General features: G+C 35.1%; 1 protein-coding gene across 1 annotated transcript in view; it reads right to left on the reverse strand.

Moving 5' to 3' along the window:
* LOC145661876 (ionotropic receptor 21a-like) overlaps window positions 1-25847 on the reverse strand; it is a 117062-nt gene extending 91215 nt beyond the window's left edge. Inside the window, exon 1 of the mRNA XM_081727218.1 lies at window positions 24818-25847. Coding sequence (XP_081583344.1) covers window positions 24818-25847 — 1030 coding nt within the window. The remainder of the gene's footprint in view (window positions 1-24817) is intronic.
* Window positions 25848-27339: the final 1492 nt, after the last annotated feature.

Consider the following 27339-nt stretch of genomic DNA (forward strand, 5'->3'; position numbering starts at 1 on the left):
CAACGCGATGTGAATGACGTTCTCTGCAACCTAATTCCCGTTTTTCGTACAAAACTCTATTCCTACCTGCAAAAAGAAAAGATTTATGTTACTCATCAATGGTTGAGGTTTTGCCCTGCGGCTGAACAACACGGCTTGTATAAATAGACTCTGACTGACTGCAGGTGCACGAAAAAAAAAACTGTTGGATTCCTCTCCCCGCCCACTTCAAGTGTGGATATCCTGAACACATTCAAACTGAGCGGTACGATCTTTCAGTTCTTCCCAGTAGAGGTACCAGCAGTGATTGCTAAATGAAAAAGTGAGCATCTGGTGGCGAAAAGGCGAAGTGCTCGGACAAGGGGGAGTTCACAGGAACCTTAAGTCCAGACCCTATAAATAACGCAGAATATGCTTGCACATATCGGTTATCAAAATCTGGTTGTAACGGTTTGGATGGAACAGGCATTCCGTCAACATACAATGTAAAGACGTTCATACTGAAATGCTTAAAATTAAAAGGATATATTGTATAGGTACCGTTAAAATCAGCATTAGTAACAAAACCAATAATAATACGTTTAGGAATTATTCCGGAAAAAGATCTGTAAGTCTGCTATTAATAATACCCTGTGGTAAAGTTTCTGTTTTTACCTGCACCTTTGTTATAGAATATTTCACTCTAAATTTAGGATTCTGTAATACTTTATTTTGCGCTATTTTAACAGCAGGCGATACATCAACCTTTTTTCACCAGCAGTGTTGCATTTGTAATTTTAACTCTTTCCTAAGCATTAGTTTCGCCCATTACACAAAAAGCCGCTTTGGCAGGAATTAGCTTAATACACAGTTGTACAATATTCAATAGACTTTTTTCTTGATTTAATATATCACCGCGAATGTAACCCAGTAATTCAAATGGTTGACTTAACCCTATGAGAAGATGACGCTGTTTAAACCCCACATTATTATCTGCCACACTATCCATATGACCTGCAGTATCTTTAAACCACTTGGCAGTCTGAAGATGTGTTGGTTTTTGCGTCGGCATTATAATTTAATAATTTTTCTATACAGGATCGATATGGGTATGTATGCGAGAAGTAGGATATCAGTTGATTATTCAGATATATTTGTACCTCACTGAATATTGCACTAAGAAAATCATTTAAAGGGTCAATTTTCTTATCGGCAGAAGTTAAATTACAATCATCAGTTTTAGTGATTTTACCTTTCATATGTAACATAATGTACGGTTAAACAATGTGATCATGACCGTGACCGGGAACTACAAACTCTATTGGAGCATTATCAGATAATGACGTTACCGGTTTATACGGTACTATTTTATCGCCTATAATGCTTGTTTGAGCGGGCAAACTCGCAAATAAATCTAATTCTGATTTCTTACTCACACTGCATTTTTCTTACTATTAATATGTTCATTAATACCTTATTTTTAAATACCTTACTATTATTATTAATCACGTCGAAAATGTAATTTTACAAATACACCACCATATTGGAAGGGGAGAGGATTACCCGTACTATCTCTTAAATCAATAACAATTTGATCAAACTGTTTACGCTGCACAGTAACATAATGAAGATTTTCAAACATATACGCATTACTAGCACCATACTCTTTAATATTTGTAGTTATAATACGTAACATTGGAGCAACAGTATCGCCTACCAGTTGTGGTTCTACAATATCGATATAAATATACATGTCTGCAGGTAGTGATTTTTGTAAATTAAGTGGGTAACGCGCGTAATGGACAAGTGTAATACTTTATTTATGTACATAATCAAAACCTAGTGTATCGGCTAATTGGGGAGATAGCAGTTCTATATTTTTATCCAAATATTTTCTCAATCTGGTAACCTCAATTCTTTTTACCGATGCTTTAACCTACAAATGTAAGTTCAATATACCGCTTATATGATTAATTTGCGAAAGAATATCGTCAACCTGACATTAATAAACTGGCAAAATGGTAGTTGTGCACCAGTCTTCTTTATCCGTTAAACTATAACAAATGTTATTAGTATATACGGAAACATTCTGAAATTAAGTTATATAATGTACTTCAACAACTGCAGTCTCCCACACAACTTTCTCCAGCACAAGAAGATGATATAATTTGGTCGCATAACATGATAAAGTATTTTCTGGAAAATATTCCATAGAATTTTTACTGGGAAGTGTGAGGTAAAAATTACATTGCTATATATTTTAATTTAAAATATGTTTTTCTTTTCTTCTTCCTCTTCTTACCACCTGTCTGAGCAGACTTAATTTTTCTTTTTCTCTTACCTGACCACTCTAATAACTGATTTAATTTATTTTGAGCTTTTGTTTTTAAATGCATTTTTCTTCCTCCCACCGTGATTGTAAAGCTTCGTCAATAGGTCTATTATCACCCAGTACATCTCCGGCTACGTTAATACTTGTACGTAACAGTTTTTTACCAACAGTTTTTGCACCTTGTTTTATTAATGGTAATACACTACGAAATAAACGCTGGTTGCTCAGTGGTAGAGCGTTCACCTCTGGTGCTTGGGGTCCCGGGTTCATCCCAACCCCCGCCAAGTGAACTTTGTGGTGGACAAACACCGTGCACGTGGGTTTTCTCGGGGTTCTCCCGTTTCCTCCCACTTTCTTCATTCCACCATTTCACTCATCTCTCATTAACACCGTCTCCTTTAGCCTAACCGGCATAATCGTGGGACGTAAAACTTAAAGATTTCATTTTTTTCATTATCTGTCAGGAAAGTAAATGTACACCTATTTTTCGAGTCTGGCATTCCTGCGCTCCATCCGTGGAGAGTATGAAAATTAAATCAATCAAATGTTTACTAAGGGGCAAAAATAAAGGTTTAATCTGAATAAGACATTGCAAAAGGCACAAGCTGTGAATACGAATAGTGCATAGTGTAAATAAAGGACGACACCGAAAGAGAAAGCCAGAAACAGCTGTTAAACTTAGAAAAAAGAGTAAAAATTGTCGAAGTGGGAACATAAAACACAAATACAATAAATACGCCGACAACTAAACGTTCACCACGGCAGGATCTTGGTGTAGTGGTAAAGGTGCTGGCTTACAAATGCAAAGGACGCCAGTTCGAATCCCCGTCAAGGACATTTTTAGAAAATTTTGTTAATAATACATACAGCTCATGAGAGATGGTAAAAGAGGTCGTATTTAGTTTTTCAATTATTATTGGTAATGTTTAGTACTGATAATACTTTTTGTCTTTGCGTATTGCTTTTATTATTTTCTTCATTTTGAAAGAGAAGAATATCCGAACAAATGCCACCAAAATGCCTCATATTTTGAATGTAAACGCCATTTGCAATTAGTAAAGAATAAAAATTGAACGTTCCGATGTAGCTGCACAAATAAAAAGAAAAACATGGAAGTGGAGTGTTCGAATCCATACTCATGGTTATTAAAAATACAATTCTACATGCCTTACACCTCCCGACCACGTTTCTACGTTAGCAAGTAAGAGGTTTGTGTTTAGGTTAGGCTGGTCAATACGTTTTGAAAAAGGGCCCGGTTTAGCTCTGACGCACCACAGGTGCGAGAAGGGAGCAAAACACTTTTTCTCTCTGCCTCTGTGTATCTATTTATCTATCTATCTGTATATATATAACGCTATTTGTGAATGCCATAACCACCCTAATTTTCAGCAGATTGAGACGAAACTTGGCACAAACATTAACTGTTGAAATATATTGATGAGTTCGTTAACCAGAATAAAAAGATGAAATTGTTCAAAATGGCGGCCCTTCAAACTCTTAAAAACTTCCAAGGGAACCAAATTTCGCCCATAAATAGGTATTTAGAAAGTTTGAATAACTTTCCCGCTTTTACTGAAATATTTGTGTGCAGAGACTTATTGAAATATTGGACCCGATTAATCGCATAAAGAAGATTCACGCCCTTTCGCTATGGTCAGGCTTTTTTTTTTTTTGCAGGAGGGGGTTATTTTCGTATCGGAACAAGATGGTTGTTAGTGATGATATGAAATTACACATTGAAAGTGAAGTAACTTGTGAAACGTGTTATTTGAAAGAATAATATAATAAATGTGCTTTCCCCTAACACAGAGAACTGTAAATCATGTATTTCGAGTTCGGGAGCCTGAGTGGCGAGGAGTGTTATTTGATTTGCTTTTTAGTAACACATTGCATTGCAAATAAAGGTAGGCAACATTAGTGGTAAGTAAAACAATAATAATAATAATAATAATAATAATAATAATAATAATAATAATAATAATAATAATAATAATAATAATAATAATAATAATAGGTATTGTTTGTGGCAACGCAATATCTTCCTCAATTCTTCTTCAAACGTAAAGACTGTAACGCCATATCTCCCTTACAAACAAAATATTAGGAATTTATATCGAGAGAAAGGGAAACTGTTGAGTGACGGGACCAACGTTGGACAGTAAGCACTCGTAGTACTCAGAAAAATAAGCAATTTCAATGCAAAATGAACGAAGAGCCATTGTCATGGGTAGTCATGGAGCCACGGCAGAGCCCTCTTTAGGCAAAATGTCGATTACTTATATCGAGAGAACAGGAGGTGATAGTGAGATGGGACCAACGTTGGACACCGTGGACCCATAAGGCGCATCGAAAAAATTAGGAGGCGGGCGCCAGCCAGCCTTACTTATTTCCACATAATAATATAAAATTATATTGTCGAACTACACACACGAGTTAGCTAGTAATGTTTCATATTATTATTATTATTATTATTATTATTATTATCGACAGCGTCTTTTCATTACGTGTGCATGTTTGACATGAAGCCAAAGAGAAGATCCATCATTCGTAGAAAACATAAGAATAGCCAGTTACTTTAACTGTGAACGACGGCGAAAATTACGAAAAAAGTGTCTACCTGTAGCGAAAAGAAATAATACTTTCTCTCAAATGGATAAAAATTCAAGCCGAGATAGATTCGAACTCGCATGGACGGCGCGAACAGCCAGTGCTTTGTCCTTTTTTTTAACTGACTCACCGAACGTGTTTCAGTAACTTACTTATTGCCAATTTTACTTGCTTCACTCGTTTAACTTGCTTTTTCTAATAACTTATAACGACAGGGACACGAACACAGAAACATCGAGAACATTTAAAAATCATAGAAGCTCTCCCGCCGGGAATCGAACCCGGGACATCGTACACCAAAGGCGCACGTGCTAGCCACTAGACCAGCGGGGACCACTTTGGTTTTTTATAGCCCTTTCTTCGTTTACTGAACTAAACAGTAACTATTCTGAAATATACTACTGCGCATGCCTCGTAGATAAATATTTCTGATGCCAATAGTTTCCGTTTTGTCCAAGGAATGTTCTTTTTCTTATTCCCAGCATGACCCTTTTATTACATTATATGAAGAGCATGTAGGTCTAAATACCTCATGTATTACATAGAATGTAGGTTTAACTTTTCCAGCAAAGAAGAAACATGTGATCATAGTATACAATCCACAGAAGTGATAGCTGGCAATACAGTGGTCGTAATCCCTAACGACACAGGGAGTGAGCGGTGCCCTCCCCGTTGGTCTAGTGGCTAGCACGTGCGCCTTTGGTGTACGGTGTCCCGGGTTCGATTCCCGGCGGGAGAGCTTCTATGATTTTTAAATGTTCTCGATGTTTCTGTGTTCGTGTCCCTGTCGTTACATGTTATTAGAAAAAGCAAGTTAAACGAGTGAAGCAAGTAAAATTAGCAATAAGTAAGTTACTAAAACACGTTCGGTGAGTCAGTTAAAAAAAGGACAATTAACTGGCTGTTCGCGCCGTCCATGCGAGTTCGAATCTATCTCGGCTTGATTTTTTATCCATTTGAGAAAAAGTATTATTTCTTTTCGCTACAGGCAGTCACTCTTTTCGTATTTTTCGCCGTCGTTCACAGTTAAAGTAACTGGCTATTCTTATGCTTTCTACGAATGATGGATCTTCTCTTTGGCTTCATGTCAAACATGCACACGTAATGAAAAGATGCTGTCGATAATAATAATAATAATAATAATAATAATAATAATAATAATAATAATAATAATAATAATAATAATAATAATAATAATAATATGAAATATTACTAGCTAACTCGTGTGTGTAGTTCGACAATATAATTTTATATTATTATGTGGAAATAAGTAAGGCTGGCTGGCGCCCGCCTCCTAATTTTTTCGATGCGCCTTATGGGTCCACGGTGTCCAACGTTGGTCCCATCTCACTATCACCTCCTGTTCTCTCGATATAAGTAATCGACATTTTGCCTAAAGAGGGCTCTGCCGCGGCTCCATGACTACCCATGACAATGGCTCTTCGTTCATTTTGCATTGAAATTGCTTATTTTTCTGAGTACTACGAGTGCTTACTGTCCAACGTTGGTCCCGTCACTCAACAGTTTCCCTTTCTCTCGATATAAATTCCTAATATTTTGTTTGTAAGGGAGATATGGCGTTACAGTCTTTACGTTTGAAGAAGAATTGAGGAAGATATTGCGTTGCCACAAACAATACCTATTATTATTATTATTATTGTTATTATTATTATTATTATTATTATTATTATTATTATTATTATTGTTGTTTTACTTACCACTAATGTTGCCTACCTTTATTTGCAATGCAATGTGTTACTAAAAAGCAAATCAAATAACACTCCTCGCCACTCAGGCTCCCGAACTCGAAATACATGATTTACAGTTCTCTGTGTTAGGGGAAAGCACATTTATTATATTATTCTTTCAAATAACACGTTTCACAAGTTACTTCACTTTCAATGTGTAATTTCATATCATCACTAACAACCATCTTGTTCCGATACGAAAATAACCCCCTCCTGCAAAAAAAAAAAGCCTGACCATAGCGAAAGGGCGTGAATCTTCTTTATGCGATTAATCGGGTCCAATATTTCAATAAGTCTCTGCACACAAATATTTCAGTAAAAGCGGGAAAGTTATTCAAACTTTCTAAGTACCTATTTATGGGCGAAATTTGGTTCCCTTGGAAGTTTTTAAGAGTTTGAAGGGCCGCCATTTTGAACAATTTCATCTTTTTATTCTGGTTAACGAACTCATCAATATATTTCAACAGTTAATGTTTGTGCCAAGTTTCGTCTCAATCTGCTGAAAATTAGGGTGGTTATGGCATTCACAAATAGCGTTATATATATACAGATAGATAGATAAATAGATACACAGAGGCAGAGAGAAAAAGTGTTTTGCTCCCTTCTCGCACCTGTGGTGCGTCAGAGCTAAACCGGGCCCTTTTTCAAAACGTATTGACCAGCCTAACCTAAACACAAACCTCTTACTTGCTAACGTAGAAACGTGGTCGGGAGGTGTAAGGCATGTAGAATTGTATTTTTAATAACCATGAGTATGGATTCGAACACTCCACTTCCATGTTTTTCTTTTTATTTGTGCAGCTACATCGGAACGTTCAATTTTTATTCTTTACTAATTGCAAATGGCGTTTACATTCAAAATATGAGGCATTTTGGTGGCATTTGTTCGGATATTCTTCTCTTTCAAAATGAAGAAAATAATAAAAGCAATACGCAAAGACAAAAAGTATTATCAGTACTAAACATTACCAATAATAATTGAAAAACTAAATACGACCTCTTTTACCATCTCTCATGAGCTGTATGTATTATTAACAAAATTTTCTAAAAATGTCCTTGACGGGGATTCGAACTGGCGTCCTTTGCATTTGTAAGCCAGCACCTTTACCACTACACCAAGATCCTGCCGTGGTGAACGTTTAGTTGTCGGCGTATTTATTGTATTTGTGTTTTATGTTCCCACTTCGACAATTTTTACTCTTTTTTCTAAGTTTAACAGCTGTTTCTGGCTTTCTCTTTCGGTGTCGTCCTTTATTTACACTATGCACTATTCGTATTCACAGCTTGTGCCTTTTGCAATGTCTTATTCAGATTAAACCTTTATTTTTGCCCCTTAGTAAACATTTGATTGATTTAATTTTCATACTCTCCACGGATGAAGCGCAGGAATGCCAGACTCGAAAAATAGGTGTACATTTACTTTCCTGACAGATAATACATAAGCATGATTGTAGGAATCTCTGGGGAAAATATTTGTTCGAACATGATGTTCATCGGAGGTATTCTGTTTTAAGTCGAAAAGTAAGTAACCATGAGGATCTCGAGTTGCGTCTTGGTAGGCTTCCTGCACAAATTTTGTTACCTGGATACAATTGATGTGCTACGTAATTAATTTGAGCCTGATCACATGGATTTTTAAAGCATACCAATAATGACTAACTATATATCACGCATACCTCTGGCCTGATGAAAATCATATTGCGTTATAATGACAAATTTCGGTGGCTGATTATTACCCTCACGCATTAAATCGTTAATTATAATAGGATGAGGACCTTCTTTCGCTGAAAATTCATCTAGCTTTGGCAGCCCTTCTTTAAATCTACAACCTGAGGAGAGAGTTTCGTACAGAGGTTGCCACTCACCATAACACCATACACCACTCACCGTATATTTTTCATTTTTCAGCATAGCATTTTAAAAACTCTTTTACAAAATATGATTTACCACACAAGGTAGGCCGGCTATAATATAAGTAACTGGATGTTGAAACTTCATCTTCTAATACTTCACAAAATAATTTAGATATAATAAAATATTATTATTATTACGATTCAATAATGTTAATGCTTCCAGTACAATTCGTTCAGATGATAGATTATTATTAGTAGTAGTAGTAGTAATAAATTGTGGAATGGTAGTAGTGCTCTGCTTCAGACATGTTTGAGCATACTTTGTTACATCTTTACATAATTGAAAATAGGTAAATAAGGCCTGCTGAATGCATGCCAAATAAAGATGGAGTTTTCTCCATGTATAAACAGAAAAAAATTATCTGACCATTACTATCATCATCTGAGAAAAGAATAAAACACTGACAAATACCTTTAAGAGTAACTGACAATAATACATCATAATTATCACCAACGGAAAATTCTGTAGGCAATGAAGAATCTGTAATGGCATTAAAGTAGTTCTCAATATATAATAATATGATAGAAAAGTATACCACTCATCAGATGAAAGACGAATACGGTCTTAGTAATTATGTAAAGTGATAATAACAGAAAATTCTCCTCCTTCATCATCGTATGCTAGACCAACACATATTTCGATTTCATTAAAATAATAATAATGGTTTAAAATTTTATTATCTATTATTTCTCTCTCTACTTAATTAAAAACTATGGTTTCTGCTAATACAGTATTTACCCGAAACGTTCTCTTTTATACCCGTATGGAAGTGTGTCAAAATTATCTACTCGTTTTCTTTTACTGGCAGAAACGTGGTAAATTTTATGCGTCTCCGGCTTAGTAATTAATTTATGATCTTTAACAGGTACAATTTGGCGGCCGAGAGGAACACTAATAGATGGTGAATTATTTAAAACCACATCTTTCATTTGATCAAATTTAACATACAAGTATTTTAATGTTTTATTATCCACTGTGATTCCCTTGATTTTACATATTGTCTTTCTTTCACGGGTAAGAGTGTTGACAACGGTGTAGCTATAACATTTGGGCCCACCACAAAATTCTTCGATGTTTGCATCCGGCCCATATTCTGCTAACTCATTTTTCCAATCTCCTAAAAACAATCCTATTTTTAACAGGCTCGCCAGGAGATTTGCTGTAAATAGCACTGTCGGTATCATAATATAACACACGCTTGCCGAGTAAATCCAAGTAACGGAATAACTCGAGGCGGTCGTGTGTCGTGGTGTATGCGGCAATTATTACGTTGATACTTTTTGCTGGAGCAACAACGCTATACACGATTTAACTTCTATATTCGGATTTGTTAATTTATCGAAATACTCCTAGGGATTTTAAAAGATAGCGATTTGCTCCATGTTTTCCCGCAGTGCGAATTTATTACACAGGCAGTGTACACCCAGCTTTGAAATAGTTTCTTAGGTTTGTTACGCATAATCTTTTTTGGTCTAACTGAATGTCCTCTTTTTCAAAATATTCGTGTAAGAACTGGTCGTTTTGTTGTTCGGTGGTGCATCCTGTGGGTCAGCCGTTACATTCAGTATTGAACTTCATAAACAGATTAATGTACTCCATGAAACGTCCGTCCTCTTTCTTTTCAGTGTCATACATTACCATCTCATAGCTCCATACCTCGTGTTTTTCGATCACACTGTATCCTTTCTCAAAAGCCACCCCCACCTCCTCTACAACACATAAATCCGTCAAAGCTCTCTCCTCATCCGAATGTGTGCAATCTTCTTCATTCAGTGTCCGCACATGTTCGGCATAGGGGGAATAATATATTTCCACCACTCCACACGGGGTGGTAGAGATTGTCTGGCGCTAATACCGTACACTTTATTATAACCTCGAATTTCAAAATATCGGGGCACTCGGTATCTCACACATAAATTTTCGGATGACCCACAGGATATTTTTCTCACCTTACAACAATAAGGATAGGGGAAATTATGTCGGTATATATGATACTCTCTCCCTCTTTCACCTTTATGTACTTTCATTGCGTCGACCCTTACATCATACAAGGATTCCCGCGGATGAATTGGACATTTCTTAGTCGTGTTTTGTTTTTTTAAATTTATTTAGCATCCGATATTCTTTGAGAAACTATCGCCACTGGCACACCTATATTTCAAACACTATATACCCCAGGTTCTTATAATCTATTAATTTTGTTTATAGTATTCTCATAGTGCATATTAAAAGTAGTGTACGAGTCGTTACATATGGTGTTATTACAGCCTGTGGAGTAACACAGCTGGCAACCAGGAAATAGGCACCCTTGATACTCCCAAACATGTTCTGCATCGTTATAGCTCGCATAACTATGCACTTCTTTATCACCACGCACCACAACCTCTCGTCCGTTACCAGAATGCTGGATTTGTGTTTTTAATCTGTCCACCTTGTACGAGGCACTGAACGGCGCCGAGCGATTGGTTATCCCGCCACCTTTACCCGCTTAGCGGAATAATACCAATGGTGTCTGATTGCAAGAACTTTTTCTTATGCATTAAATTACACGCGCTGGCAATGCTTATAGTTTCTAGAAACGGTTTGACGCCCGATATAAGCTCAAACTCATTCATAAATCATATGCATGTATTGCGCAGCACGTTCACGTCATTTACACAGTATTCAATTAATTGTTCTTTTAAAATAAAACCCGTATCCCGAAGTCTTTCTTTTCTTCATTATACCACTTGATAAACCTCCCTTTCTGTTTCTTTCTTAAGTTGCCCACATCATAATACTCGAGGCCGGGTGAAGCACCACGATACTCTTGATTGGTCTTCGTGTTAAATAAATGAGGGAAATGGCCCTCCGAAACGGGCAGATCGAATGCATCACTCTGACAAAGGCATTGGTAGAAAATTTAGCCTATCAATAAATTATATATAAATATTCCATGTCTAAAATTTTACACCCACGCATAATTATTCGAGGAATTTACTCTTTCTCAAGCAGCATTGTGCGTAAAACAAAATGAGCGTCATAGCCTTTTGAGTTATGAGCTATGGCTACTATTATTAATACCAGAACGCCTTTGTGCCAAATAATCTAGAAACTCTACAATACATTTGTTTACAGTTGCAGCATATCTGTTGGCTTACTAACAGGTTGGGCTCATGCTCTAACGTACCACCGGCTATTTCCTTATCTTGTCGGCACTCAATATCATAAAACACTAATAACCATTTTTATGGAGTACGTACTCTACTCGGTTGAATATAACATAGATGCCCTGATAGCATCATATTATTACTTCTCGTGCAGAATACTTCCCCACAGACATTTGGATTCCGCCTTTTTCACCACGTGTGCTTTAAGACATTGAGCGCACACTTTCAAGATATCGCATAATGAAGACATGATTATTGTAGCATTGAGCTCCGTAAAAGCATTTATTACATTCATTATAATATAGTACGCATTCTGTAACGGTGCATGGTGGATTAATCTGGCATTTATTACACAAGGCTTTACACATCCCCGCATGCCTGTCTTTAATGTGACATCTTTTATGACATTCTTTGCAATATTAATGGCATGAAAATGCCGCAGTTAGGTTAGTGATTACATTGTAATGGTTGTTACTTACAGTAAATTAATAAGTTTACCCTGACCGTGCCCCTCGAAAAATACTTTTCTCCAGACAAACCGTCATACACAGTAATTCTATACGTGTTAATAGGCCTGAACTTTTTTTAAATTCCGGTATTCCACCACTGTTCTCTAAACTAACACAAGCCTTTTCACACAATTCAGAGACCTTATTAAACATAATTGTTGAGTATTGATACCTGTATCTATCTATCTCTTTTCTGTTATCTTTATTTTCAAGAAGGCCTATAGCCACTACCAGGGCCTGGCACAAACAATAATAATCGGGATTTCTAATAACAACGATACATCTGTTGTGTTTTATATACTCATTTATATTAGTGAAATTCTGTTTCACCCGCAGAATTCCGTCCCATACCAATAGGCAGTTCAACGTGGTGAAAATAAACAACGAAATGGTCCTGACATAGGAAAGGCGTGTTTGATTGTATTACCTTTTCTAAAGCAGTCCATACATTATAAGCATTCATATTACTAACAGCTCTAAAAGACAAATAAAATGCTTTTTCCTGGGTGGCTTTGGTTAATAAACATAAGTCCTACAGGATGATGAGGGAGTACACCTTTCATTAAATACTCTACCAAATCACGTATCCCATTTTCTAGCCAGGCAAGAGGATGTCCCTCTCTGGGGGTTAGTTAATGCGGCTCTCTAATCACGTATTATTCTTAACGCTCACTGTTTTACAACGATCAACAATCCTTCACTATAGAACACCTAGAAGTCTTTTTTGTAATAGTGTATTATCGTTAATGATTGCTGCTTTACTGTAATTGGGTCTCTTCCCACCATAGAGTACTAGGTGGTGTTTTCTCTTATATCGTATTATTCTTAATGCTCACTGTTTTCACGATATATTGAAAACAACGCTTATAGCATTTGTACTGAATCAAAACAGAAGTCGGGATCGAAATTGAAGCGGAGCAGGAATCGGAATTGGTGCTGGAACTGGAACATGAAGCGAAACACTTTTTACTCTCCCGTTGACCTCATTTGGTCCGGCACATGCGAAGTACTTCAAAACGAAACAAGATATTTTAAAAATAATAAACTTTTTCCCATTCTAAAACTTATTGTTAATTTGGTTGAAAACCATACATATATTCAGAGTGTTTTATTGGCCTAGGACCAAAGGAACAATCGTGAATATTTTGACTGCCGCGACAAGCAGCATATATTCTGAGAGTCTCATTGTACTATGACCAAGGGTGATCCATTCTTTCTGCCAAAATTTCAAATAATCGTAGATTTCTCGAGAACGGTTAAAGCTAAAGGATCACGGTTTCCAAATTTGACATTGTCGTGACAACTCGCATACCATTCATTATCCTATAACCAGGAGTGGGCCATTGTTGCCAAAATTCCAAATAACTGTAATTCTCTCGACTACGGTTCGAGCTAAAGGCACACGGTTTTCAAATTTGACATTGTCGTGACAAGCAGCATACCATTAATTATCCTATAACCAGGAGCGGACCATTTCTGCCAAAAATTTTAATAAATTGCCTAGTCCCTACGAGATCATCTTGTCCATAAACCTCAGGGCCCCAGATCTTTCACTCGTTGCCAAATAGGACTTTGCCCCCTAAATCTTGACAATTTCGAAAAATCATTATTTTTCATGTAACTTGGTGCGCCGATCACGAATCTGAACCGCCGAGTCGCTGCGAGGTCACCTTGACCCATAAACCGCAGTTCTGGTCTCGAGTTTTTAAGATTTCGAATTCGGCCCTATCAAACTAATACCAGTGTCATATACGCTGATCATGAACCTGCAACGGGCGACTCGCTACGATGTCATCTTGACCCATAAACCCGCATTTCCGGTCACGGTCTTTGATATTTCGAATTCGACACCACCAAATTAATACTGATGCCATACACGCTGATCACGCATCTAAAACCGCTGAGTCGCAACGATGTAATCTTGACCCATGAAATCGCACTTTTGATCACGACTTTTGAGACTTCGAATTCGACACCACCAAACTAATACTGATGTTAGATACGCTGATCACGAATCTGAAACCGCCGAGTCGCTACGATGTCATCTTGGCCCATAAATCCGCGCTTTTTGTCACGATTTTTTGAGATTTCGAATTCGACTCCACCAGATCAATAACGATGTCATATAAGCTGATCATGAATCTGAAACCGCAGTAACTCAATGAGGTCATCTTGACCCATAAAATCGCACTTCTGGTCATGGCTTATGAAATTTCGAATTCGACACCAACCCCAGATCTGTCACTCGTTGCTAAATAGAACTTTGACCCTTAAATTAGGACTGTCGTCAAAGAGAAAAAATACAACCCTGCTAGTTACATAGGGTTAGAATATGTGCTATGTTCAAACTCTGCTGTTAAATAGCAACCGGCAGTGGTACTGGAACAGGAGTTGAAACTATAATTTTTCTGCCCGTTACTGCAATTTCTACTAAACTGAAACTGCCTGCTGCACCAAGTGTGTGTGTGTGGTGGTGGTGGGGGGGGTGAATAATCAAACTTCTGCTATATTGTTAAATGCTGTTGTTATTTTTTTAATCTCTGCTCTAATATGTTGCCATAGTCTTTTCTTACATCACAAAAGTGCTCGTAAATGATGTTATAATGATTGAAAAAACACTACCAGCAGTGCCATGGTCGTTCTACTATGTTCATAGTCTTGCTGTTTTGTGTAATTCGAACTGTAATGTTTCTGCGCGTGCGTGGTCCGGTGGTGTTCATGCTTGTGTAATCTCTACAATAGGTCATAGGCGTAAAAGGCTACTCGTTATCTGCTCCGGGGGAACCGGAACAGGTACTGGAACTTGAGTTCGAACAGGAATCGGAACATGAATCGGACCGTGAATTGAAACCTGAACAGGAACCGGAACTGGAACAAGAAACGGAAGAGTTTGCACATGCGCAGTAGGTCAAAAATCCCCCAAGTGTCACTACTCTATTGCTGCAGTTCGAGTTCCGCCCTTTCTCCCACTCCAGGTCTCATCTTTAGTTTTGAATTTGCAGATTACTTATTCTCAAATGTTGCGTTCAGTTACTCATATTATTATTTATTATATTATTATTATTTTTTATTATTTATTATATTAGTATTATATATTATTGAGCTAATTGTTTTCTAAGTTCATTGTGAACTGCGGTGTCCCTTCTCGAGATTTTAAAGTTGTCAAAATAAGTCCGTGACGAGCGTCTGCACATCACAGAGAACTAGCCGCTTCTGTCACTAATTTTATCATACGCTCTACTGCTTGAGTGTGGCAAGGAAACCTTCAGAAACTGAATTCTCTCATACTGACAGATAAGGATAATGTTCTTGCTTTCAAAATTATTCTCCAACCGAGCCTTCTTATGTTGGCATCTATGTCCGATATCATTGCCAGAAGTAAATGCTCGGGATGACTAAACCATGCATTTCGCAATTATAAAGAGATCTATGATTGATTTAGTATATGAATCCATAGATCTAGAAAATCACGTAAGTTTTGATAAATGTTTAGATGCTTGTGTACAAGATGATTCGCTTTCAATATAGAACCATACAGGAGCATAAATATTCATTATGTAGGAAACCATAATTTTGAGCTCTGTTGAAGGTTTCCCTGTTGCGATGTAAAGGCGAAAATTCTATTAACAGTTGCCAACCATCTCGCCTGATGTAGCCTTTCAGGATTTTGACTAGCGAAGAACCTGCAAAACAATGTCCAAACGGCAAATATTCAGTATATATTTTAGATCCGTGCTTAAATCAAAGCACCGAAGATCTGAGTCCAGTGAACAGCTACAAGTTCAAAATCAACAAGAAGTAATGACACGCAGTTTCGTAAAGCCATTCCAATTTGTTCTTATAAAATTGGTCCCGCCGATTTCACGGATTAAATGTCTAACAAGTAACACTTCCCAAGTGTAACACTCCGATTTTAATAAAATTTGGCAGGTAGACACTACACGTAAAATAAACGAATACATGTTTTATTATTTTCGCGGAAAAACGTTTTAGGAGGTAAAATAACCCCACCAAAAATTTTGAAAGTTGACGCCCGAAAGGCAAAAACAAGTGGTCCGAAGCGAACGAAATTCTGCACAGATATTGCAGAAGTAAAATAAGGAAAGGCGGGTTTCGTATTATCCTGGAAAAAATGATTGCGTGGGGCACGGACCCCCCCCCCAAACCTTTGATCATGAAATATCAAAAGTGCTAATAACATTATGTCAGAAATTCCTAAAGGACATGAAGAATTGGATCAAAACTTTGTATAGGGACAATAAATAAAAATTAGGGAACACATTTTTTTTTTATTTTCTGGGGAAAACGGTTTTACGGGGGCAGAAGCCCTCATCCAGAATTTTGGAATTTAACGCCGAGGCCCGATTTTTTCGGAGGGGCCTAGGCTCCACCAGTGTTTTTCCGCACACATTAAAACACGTTTCATTTATTTTGTTGCAAATTGTCCCTATACGAAGTTTCGTTGCAATTCTCCGTACTCTTTAGAAACTTCTGACGTATATTTGCACTTTTGAGATTTCGTAATCAACGGTTTAGAAGGTCCGTGCCCCACTCAACCGTTTTTCTCCAGGAAAATAAGAAACCGAATTACCTCAATTTACGTCTATAATATTTGTGCATAATTTCGTTCAATTAGGCGCACTTCTTGCCTTTTGGGCGTCAAATTTCAAACTTTGGGGGCTTTGCCCTTAAAACCGTTTTTCCGCAGAAAATAAACCCGTGTTCATTTATTTTTTTGCGAATTGTCCCTACACAATGTGTCGTTCCAATTCTTCATGTCCTTTAAGCACTTCTGACATACTGTTATTACCACTTTTGATATTTCACGATCAAAGTTTTGGAGCGGTCCGCGTCTCACACAACCGCAGCTGCCACACATAAACATTACAAGTTTGTCGATTTTTCTCTCAGTCAAAACGATAGCGTCACCAGATAAACAAGAGCTAACGATTTTAAATTTCTTTCCTCATTGTATTTGGACTACTTGAAAAACAATTATTACTAAGGGTAATATTGTATAAAGTAATAAATATTTCACTTACGTTTTAAAAATCTACGATTTCATCATGCGTTTCCGAATTTTAAGCCAATGGCGGCACCTCAAAAAATTGAGGTATAAATTTGAAATTTTTGTTATGTTATATTAAACGCATTTGGCCAAAAATGGCCACTAAGAGTAACAAGATTTCAAAAAACACGTTTTTCCGATAAACCCTAATGTATACGTAACGGAAAAATGGTTCGGTTCTCAAGCAATGGCAACATTTTCTTTGAACTTCGATTGGGTTTGTACAATTCGGTGAACACACGAATCGTTTGAAATGATGATTTCAACTAATTGCGCATTAAAAGTAATAACATTTTGAGGACAAAACTGCATGATAATTATAATTAAACACTACAGTAGCGATGTGTATTTTTGACAACTATAATGGTAGTATGTGCTCTTTACTTCGTAATTATTACAATCCAAATATTTAATGCTGCTAATGATAAAAAAATAAAAGATCATATGACGAGTATTAGATAGTGGTGCTCAATCTGGGCGATATTTCACTGCTATCCTATTATAAGGACTTTATATGTTAAATACTAAAAGTTTATTTATCACAAAACACAAACTTGTAAAGTCGGTCACATAACAGTAATTGCTTTGAAAGATAAGGTAATAGGATAACGTCTGATAGGAACATAAGAATGTAAAACAATTTTCATATTAACGGTCTCAACATTTCCATTGTTAATGAACGTTTACTCTGTTTACCTATATATAAATATAAATGAATATGAGTACAAATATATGGTTTCTTTATTTTATAGCAATTAGTATTGCTTTAATATTGCGAAGATTGTTGAGTGCTACTACTCTACTTATAAGGCAATAACACTCAAACATTTACCGATAAATTTTCATATTTGTAGTAATAACTAACAACGTAATACACTACAATGTATTTGAAACAACGTATTTTAATTTACCTTTTTTTGTATCATTCAGTACATTTTTTAATATTTTTCCAGTTTCTCTAAGGTGGGCCCGTTCTCCCTATAATTGTGTAACGAAGAATGTATTATAATACCTCCAGAAAACAATATATATCTATATATTTGGTTTGTGGTGTGTGTTAAATGTGTTATAGACGTCCAACTAAGAATAGTGTGTGGACTCGTATCATGAAGAAACTCGACATTATTGTTAACCTTATATTCCGACATAGATACTCGTGTCTACAAAACATATGAAATACAAGATTTCTATGACAGTATATGAAAAATTTTCGTATTTTTAAATACGAGTTCCCAGGAAAACTTGCGTGAAGTTGCCCCCACCCAACTTTCCAATTACGACTCGAAACCAAACTCAATCGTTTGTTTTTCGTTTGTTATTGACTCTTTTGAAGGAAAATCGTTTGTTTCGCAAAAACCTAACGAGATATTTACAAAATAAAGTTTGGGGAACCTAACTTCCCACTGGCCAATCGTTTTTTTTTTTTTTTTTTTACTATTGATTGTTTTGAAGAATTAATCGTTTGTTTCGAAAAATTTCGAGAAAAAATTACAAAATACAGGTAGGGTGTAGCTAACTTCTACGTGGTCTCTCAAATTTCAATTTCGATTCAAAATCCAAGCCAGTCGCTTGTAATAGATTGTTATGATGAAAAACGTCGTTTGTTTCGAAATTTATAAAGAGACATTTACACTTTCACTGACCACACACACACTTTCAAATTTCAATTCAAAACAGAAGCCATTTTTGTTTTCCATTTATTATTGATAATTTCGAAGAAAAAATATTTGTTTCGAAAATCATAAAGGGATATTTACGAAATGAAGTTGGGATGTGGCCAAATTTACCTCACACTCACCCCACTTTCTAATTTCGCTTTAAAACCGAAGCTAATCACTTGTTTTTCTTTTGTTATTGATTGTATTGAAGATAAAATTCTCTGTTTCGGTTACATAAAAGAGAGAGATTTACAAAAACAATTTGAATGTGACCGAATTTACCCTGATCCTTTACTTACAAATTTTGATTCAAGACAAAAATCAATCCTTTGATATGGGTTTGTTATTGATTATTTGAAGAAAGGTACTATGTTTCGAAAAACGTAAGGATATCTTTTTAAAATAAAGTTAATTTGAAGAAAAAATTCACTTCTTTCGAAAACCAAAAAGATATGTTTAATCGATACAATCGATAACTTCACACTACATACTCTACTTTTAAATTTCGACTCAAAATTCAAGCGAGACGTGCTTTTTCGTGTTTTATTTGTTATTTTGAAAAGAAACTAGTTTGTTTGTTAAAGTAATAATTAATTTATAAAATAAAGTTGGATCAACTTCACACTCAACTTTCAAATTGCAAGTTTAAATTCAAAACCAATCTCAACCATTTGTTTTCGTTCATTTGTTTTGAAGAAAAATTTATAAGCATTAAAGATATTTTGACAAAGTAGGTGGTCACCTTTTTGCTTACCCTGCACTTCAAAATTTCATTCAAACGTGAAAACTGTCAGAAATGAGAGCAGAAACACAATCAGTAGTTTACACAGAAGTTTGCCATAAGGGCTTCAGACTCCCAAGTTCGTATACTTTTAAGTGTTTTTGTATATATAGTTTAGTATGTTAAATGTTTATTTTTGCGTAACACCATGCTCAAGGGGTGTCTCAAACTAGAAAATCCATTCCCTTGCGTGCACCATTGAACAGAATAATACTGTTTAAAAGTGGCACATATTTTATGATAGTGCAAAATATTTTATTGCCTTAAAAATTGAAAGACGGAAAAGACCAATAATAATAATGATAATAATAATACAACCTAAGAATAATGTTAGACTCGATAATAAACCAGAATATCATTATTTTATTTTAAACTTTGAAAATGAGAATTGAAACACTACACGAAACCAGATTGACTAATAACGCAGTGATGTATAGTTGCTTTATACATTACAAATTAAGAAGAGAGAGACCAATACTGTTTGAAACGAACAAAGATTTTTTAAAAAATGTTAGTGCTTCATCCTCCCTTTATACATTAGACAAGTAACAATGTCACTTGTACATCTCGTGACAGAGTTTGTTTTCTTATGGGGTACTATTTATTCAAATATTATTGAAATCATAAGTGTTAGTAGATTTATATCATTTCCGGTTTTAGTTGAAACATTACAGTGGAAAAGGAACGCTTAATTGATTGCAGAAAGCTACTTTCTGCTATATAGTACCATTTTCGCTCTGATGATCACGCTAAAACCGGGCTGTTATCTTTTTTGCTATATGTAGAGAAATATTGAAATTTGCCGTCGTAGTGGATTTTTACTACTTCCGATTTTAGTAAATACTTGAGGATGGAAATGATACTAATTCTTGAGACATTTAATCGATTGAAGGAATATGCTTGTACGTACCGTTCTTACTCTATAGCGACCAAGGTTAAAACCGCCAAGTGTTTGATTTCTGCGTCTTTTGTTTTAGTAGAGAGATTCTAGTGGAGAAGAATATAATTTTGGAACGCTTTAATTAACTACAGAAAACTGCTTCTCGCTATCTACGTATTATAGTTTTTGTTCTACGACAACCAATTTTAAAACCGAATGTGATTGATTTCTAACACTTTCGGCTTAAATACAGGGTCGAGAGAGCAGATTGTAATTATATTTAGAACAGTTAATCGATTACAAAAAAAAAAACTATCACTCGCTACCTGTTATCAGTTTTGCTCCATGTATATCAATCTTGAAAACGGAAATTGTTGTGGAATGCAAACACAATAGGTCTCCTTCCCTAACTCTATATTAAAACCTAAAGTATTTGATTTCCGCAACAACTTCCGGTTTCAAATTTCAAATTTAAAAGATCAGTGTGAAGTTTACTTACCCAAGTTTATTTTGTAAATGAGCCCTTAAGAGTCTTCACTCTATTTCGTGAAAGAAGTTTAATCTGCAATACAGTTCATTATAACTTCTAAGAAAAATCCCAATTTCACGAAAGCAGACGTAGAACTACAAGAATGAACTGAAGTTACCTGTTTGGCAACATTCAGCTGGAGACACATCACTTGGAAACTATCAGCTTGAGTTACACCATTTGGAAAGTAAAAGAAGCAACAATTCCATTCACAGAACCAACGTAGAACATTCCCATTAAACCTCTATCAATGAATAAATATAATTATGTCCATATTTGCGTTGTGCATGAAATTTGTTTGGTCATCAATTTCTAAAATTATTTCAGCCTTTATACATTCTACCTCTATTCAAATTTCATTCATAGTTATTTTGGGAATAATATTTTAACTATTAATAATCATGTTTACTTCAAAACTTTAGAGATCATCTTTCCTGTTGAAATCTCTTATTTTGTTATTTTAATAAGAATCATTTGATCTAGTTCGATATCCTATCTAAACATTTGGTTCTTTATACTGTTTTCGTATGGTCTTGCCACTTTCAGTTTCTGAAGTTCATTTCTACAATTGTTCCTAAACCTTTTTCACAAACCATTTTGCGTTGTCGAGAAACAAACAAATTGCTTTCGTTTGTTATTTGTTGGCTATTTTGATGTAAAAATTGTTACTGGGAAAGTAAGCGAAGAAATAAATGGAAAGTAAATTTTGGTGGCTCCAAATTTAAAACTTGAATGTAAATGCCTGCGACTCCTTTATTTTCTCTTAAAGTTCGGTTGTTTTGACATATCTTTTTTAGAAATGTATAAAGTATAAAGATTGTTTTATTCGTGACAAACTGAGTTTGCCCACGGGGGATATAGATACGCCTTCTTCCTTTCAAGAACTTGGCAAGTGAAGAAGGTAATGCTGGCAGCATTATGTTCATGCCACCTTTTCATCAAACATTTTTTTCAAATATTTATTTTACACATGAACTGAGAATTCGCAGGTCGGATACGGAACAGAGCAGAATAGGCAATGGACACATTAAATAACGCCCAATCCAGGATTGAACACAAGTTGATGTATAGACTCTTCACCTATTACGTCACTTCGCTGGGTCACCTTAAACTCAGACAATGATTCAACAGCTGTTTAAAAATTTTATTTTCAAAAGTGCTGTTTATTTCACATAGATAATGTTTTTCTCAAAGTTGGAAATAATACATGTAATTATGAGTTCATGCAAGAATTTATTTAATGACAGTTTCAGCGTTTAGTAACTTCGAAGATATAACCTGGCCATCCACAACCTGCACAATTCTCTTGATTATAAAAATGCACTGATCTGCATCGAAATGCAGTGTACGGAGTTTGATGCCCATTACCTGCCTTTCTGACATTTATTTATATTGTATCATTGAGTACCATCAGGAAAATTCATGATAATACTTTTGTAAGACTGAAACTACAATGTAAATGGAGATCAATCATAAGAAAAAATAATATTACACCAGTATACTACCAGGCAACTAGATCTAAGTGCATCATCAGTTAGCGTAGCCATCGAGTCCGAAGTGAAATGTAACGTATTTAAATTAGCCTGTCTTGTAACCTGTTCATGTATTGACCTAATATATACCATAAAGTTAAACAGACATAAGTTAGGTTTAATTGAAATGACGGAATTTCGAAGTTCCCAAATATTGAATACTTCTCTTCCATTTCATTTCCACTGAATGTTTCCTTAATACAAAAGGAATTAAGTGAATTAAAAGAAAGGAAATGGAATAATGTTACCTTTTAACCCCCTGTGACCTTTGTATTTGATTTTACTTAATTTTCCACTTATGTTTATTTCTTGAAGAAGTATATTTCCAAGTGTCTCCCTTCAGAAAGAAAATACTTTTCTAAAATGTCATTTTGTTATACGATTTTGAGTGTTTTAAAATGAAACGTACACATAAGAATCTATAACTTCACTAGAATTAATTCTGCTTTCGAAAAGATAATGGATAAATACTAACTATGGTCGTGGCTCTTAGGCTTTATCGGTTATCTATCTACAATTGTTTTATTTTGTTTATTTATAAATTGAAGGATATTGTTGTCAAGCTGTACGATGTTTATTTTGGAAAAAATATGATGGCTACAGATAATCTATGTATTCTTAGATGTGCTTATAAGGAAGAAATTAAAATTTTAATGTTTATATTTTAAATTTATACATGCAGTAAAAGTTCTTATCATAAAAAAATCTAATTACGTAACGACAGCTAGAAATGTTTGGATAAACGTCGTTAAATTAATACAGTTCACGGTCTAGAAAATCTCCGGATTTTAGCATATTCCTGTTAATAGTTAATTTCTTGATTAGTGTCCAGTGAGTTTATGGTGATATGAGTTGAGTTGATTTCGAGTTTAACGTCCCGTTCAGCAGCGAGGCTATATGAGACGTGGACCTACTGATTAACGTGGAATCCGAACCACATGAGCTCCCGCCGGGAATCGAACCCGGGCCTCCCACACCAAAAGCGCGTATGCTAACCGCTTAGCCACGGAGGAGCTCAATGGTGATATGAATAACAGAATAAATATGTGTGAGTAAAAGTGTGTATACAACGATTGGTATGTAAATAAAAATTGTTTTATGTAAGAATTGTTTTAATATTAAATTGTTTGTTAGGCAATTAGCAGTTTTATTGCCACATTAAATGCTACATATTTTATGGCGTGACCGAAGCCGAAATCGTTTACTTCCATGTTAAAATTTCCCTCAGTAAATAATTGTTATAGCACTTACTGTATATTCTAGCGTTGAATATCATGATACAAAATCACATATAAAACAATATTATTTCTTAAAAAATAATCCAAACTCTACAATGATCTCACGTATTGTTTTTTTTTTTTTTTTTTTTTTAGAAAAAAGCGAATGTTGATTCAAGGTTTGTTATTACAGAGCTATCTTCTACGTGCCTCTATCGAATCAGTTTCTGTTACAGTAACTGCATACTAATATATTTGTTAAAATTTTCCAGAGAGTAAGTAAGTATTATTAGTGTGTACCTTAGACACGCTGAATACTCTTTATTACATAGTATGAACAATATAAATAATAAACACAAACATAAACTAAACTGTACTCCATTTCACTTTAGTGGAGTATTACAAACGTCTTTATGAATATACTATGATCGATCTGTTGACCTGAAGTCACGAATTCTTAATTATTTGCAATTGTAAATATGTTAGGGATGGCCAATTCCGGAATTTTTACTTTCCGGAATCCGGAAAGTAAAATCGGAGAAATTCCAGAAATCGGAAAATGCAGGATTTCAGAAAATTTCGATGTAAAAAAATTTCCGGAATTCAGAAAAAACGGAATTTATAAAATTCCGGCTTCGGAAAAAACGATGAATTTCTCTGAATTTCGAAATTTTCTAAGTTCCGGAATTTTTCCGGGTTTCTTTTTTTCCGAATTACGAGATTTTTCTCAAATCCGGTAAGTGAAATTTCCGACTCCGGAAAATAAATTCCCAATCCGGATTCCGGAAAATTTTGGTCATCCTTAAAATACGTATATACTCTTTAAACATTGTACATTTTCTTTTATGTTTATTTCCTCATGAAATATGCTAGTGTTTCCAATAGAAAAATGAGGAAAGAAAAACTGATGCCAATTAAAAGTATAATAAATGTACCTTTGATGTCCTCCAATCGCAACGGACGGATTTCTTCTAAACGCCTACTTCCAAAGTCACTGTCGAATAATTTATATAATTCTCTAGCCCAGTGGTCAATGACGCCTGACTCCAATATCAGCATCAAATATGAATTAAACATCTGAACAAGAGGTGAATTAATATTAAACAGAAAAACATAGTAGCTACTAATTGCATTTTCTCTCATCACATGTAACCTTTCAAAGTTACTTTTCTCTATAAATTCCGCACCAGAAATAAACCCAGGATTCGTTCTGTCCACTGGAATTGCTAGTTTACCTGTAGTTATCAAAGCGTTTAACTCTTCTGAATTCTGTATAAATAACTGTCGTTTCAGAATCTGCTGAACAACATGATTGGTTGACGAAATAAGTGTCCCGTCCCATCCTTCTTGATCACTACCCCATTTCAAACCAGATTCTAACAGCTGTTGTAATGTGTCGATTGGCTTCAGGAAAGAAGGTGACGTAAGATGTGATACAAGATTACAGTTATATGCAGTTGTTAGAAGAGTTGAAGTTATGAACATCCAAATTATTAAATGCTTTATCCCTCCTTGACCCGTATTAGGAGTTGAAAATCCTAGTGTAATTGACACAGAATATAGAATGCAATATATATACTTGCGATATGGATCTCTGGTGGCTAACTTTAATTTAACATTATAAAGAAATGAGAAAGTGTGAAGTATTATCGAATTAAACAAAATAAATAATAATAGCATTAGCCATACTCCAAGTGAAAATGGACGAAGTATTGTCCACAAGTAATGGTTGTTAATAGAAAGTGGAGTTAGAAATGTGACATCAGATTGACCATGAGGTATAGCACATTGGAAATAGTGGTTACGGTTGAAAGTCAAGTATACTGATGTTATACCAAGATGATACTTATAGCCTTTGAGCCTACCAAAAAAACTTTCAGTTGTTGAATTATCTGTGTCATGTCCCCATGTTTCAACAATATCCACTTTCCATGTAAAATTATACTTTCTCGAGAAATGGTACATTATTCTGTATTCTACGCCATCATAGGAATCTGCGTTCACAATTGTCCATGGTGGATATACATAAAAGGATAAATTAATCAAGAGACCACTCAAATTTAAATTTTGTTTTGGTTTCAAGTTTACAGACTTAGATGTTGATATATTTATTTCTTGCAGTCTAAGAGGTTCCAAGTTATCAGCCAGAATATGAGTTAGCAAACGAATGTTTGAGTAATTATAAGTTTGTTGACTGTATGGCAATACTAAAATATGTGTAAAAGGAAAGAAACTGATCGTTTTACAGCTGATGTAATTATTCAGTGACATTTCATTTTCTCTAATTAGAATTAGAAATCGTCTTTGATTTCTTTGTATTGTTCGTTGGTAGCTCTTGTGCAATCCATAAAATGTTTCACATATATTTTCTGTTGAGATTATAAAGCTATTGCAATTTTGATCCAACAAATCAACAACTAACTTATGTTTATCACTTCCATGGAGGAACATTGTGTTAATTATATACGTTGGAGAATCAATATGCTTATCGAATATGCTTATTATGGAAGCAATTTCTTCAATAGAATTGTTTCTATCGTTATACAGTGCTGTACATTTAAAGTCGGTATACATTTCAATAATAAATTTTTCCAATACAAATGTGTTGTCACAATTAGTATCTTCCCAAAATGTCATCACCGAGATGTTTTTTGTAAAACATAAAAGTTGAATATATATTACGCTCCAATGTGATGTAAGATCCATTTCCTGCAATATACAAGAATATTGAGATTAATACTTAGCAGTAAACCGATAAATGTGGAATAAATAATCATGAAAATTAATTCCAGTGGTGTTCTGCAAATGAAGTTACAAACTTTAATACAAATAAAATAAACATTTTGGTATGAAAACTTTTATGAAATACAAGACACTGTGTTGCAGCAAATGTTATACTATAAATCAATGACTTCGTTCATTTAGAAGTTCCTTACTTTCGCTACTGATCTTGCAATTATATTAGTTTTGTAAATGTTTAAAGAAAATTATAACAAACTTCTAAGATATATGGCCATTCAGGGGAAGACCGACAGTTGGGGAATACCGACATTTCTAAGCTTATAACACTGTCAATTCTATCTGGAAGTGAAAGTGCTGGCCTAAACAGTACTAAATGGAACTTTGGCGTTTATAGAATGTATATCTGTAAAAGTTTAAGAATAAGTAAAATAATTTGACGACAAAGGTCTAAATGTATGAGGTAAAGTGTGAGAGATATGTGAGAAGTCAAGGGTTAAGCTCTTGTTTGAAAGTGAAAGTTGTATTGTTCAGTAGTCATGGTGAACAGCATACAACTGAAAGTTGTGCAATCACAGGTAGTTGGTTCATCAATATGTTGTGTTCCTAGCTTGCATAAAATATAGTTAAGTGCAACATGTATATTCGGGGTACTTCCGACACTCACATTTGGGGCACTTTCGACAGATGAGTTTTTCCCCTTTGGTTTTGATTTTAA

This window comes from Thermobia domestica, chromosome 10 (assembly GCF_964235325.1).
Source record: "Thermobia domestica chromosome 10, izTheDome1.hap1.1, whole genome shotgun sequence".
In the NCBI taxonomy this organism is placed as follows: Eukaryota; Metazoa; Arthropoda; class Insecta; order Zygentoma; family Lepismatidae; genus Thermobia; species Thermobia domestica.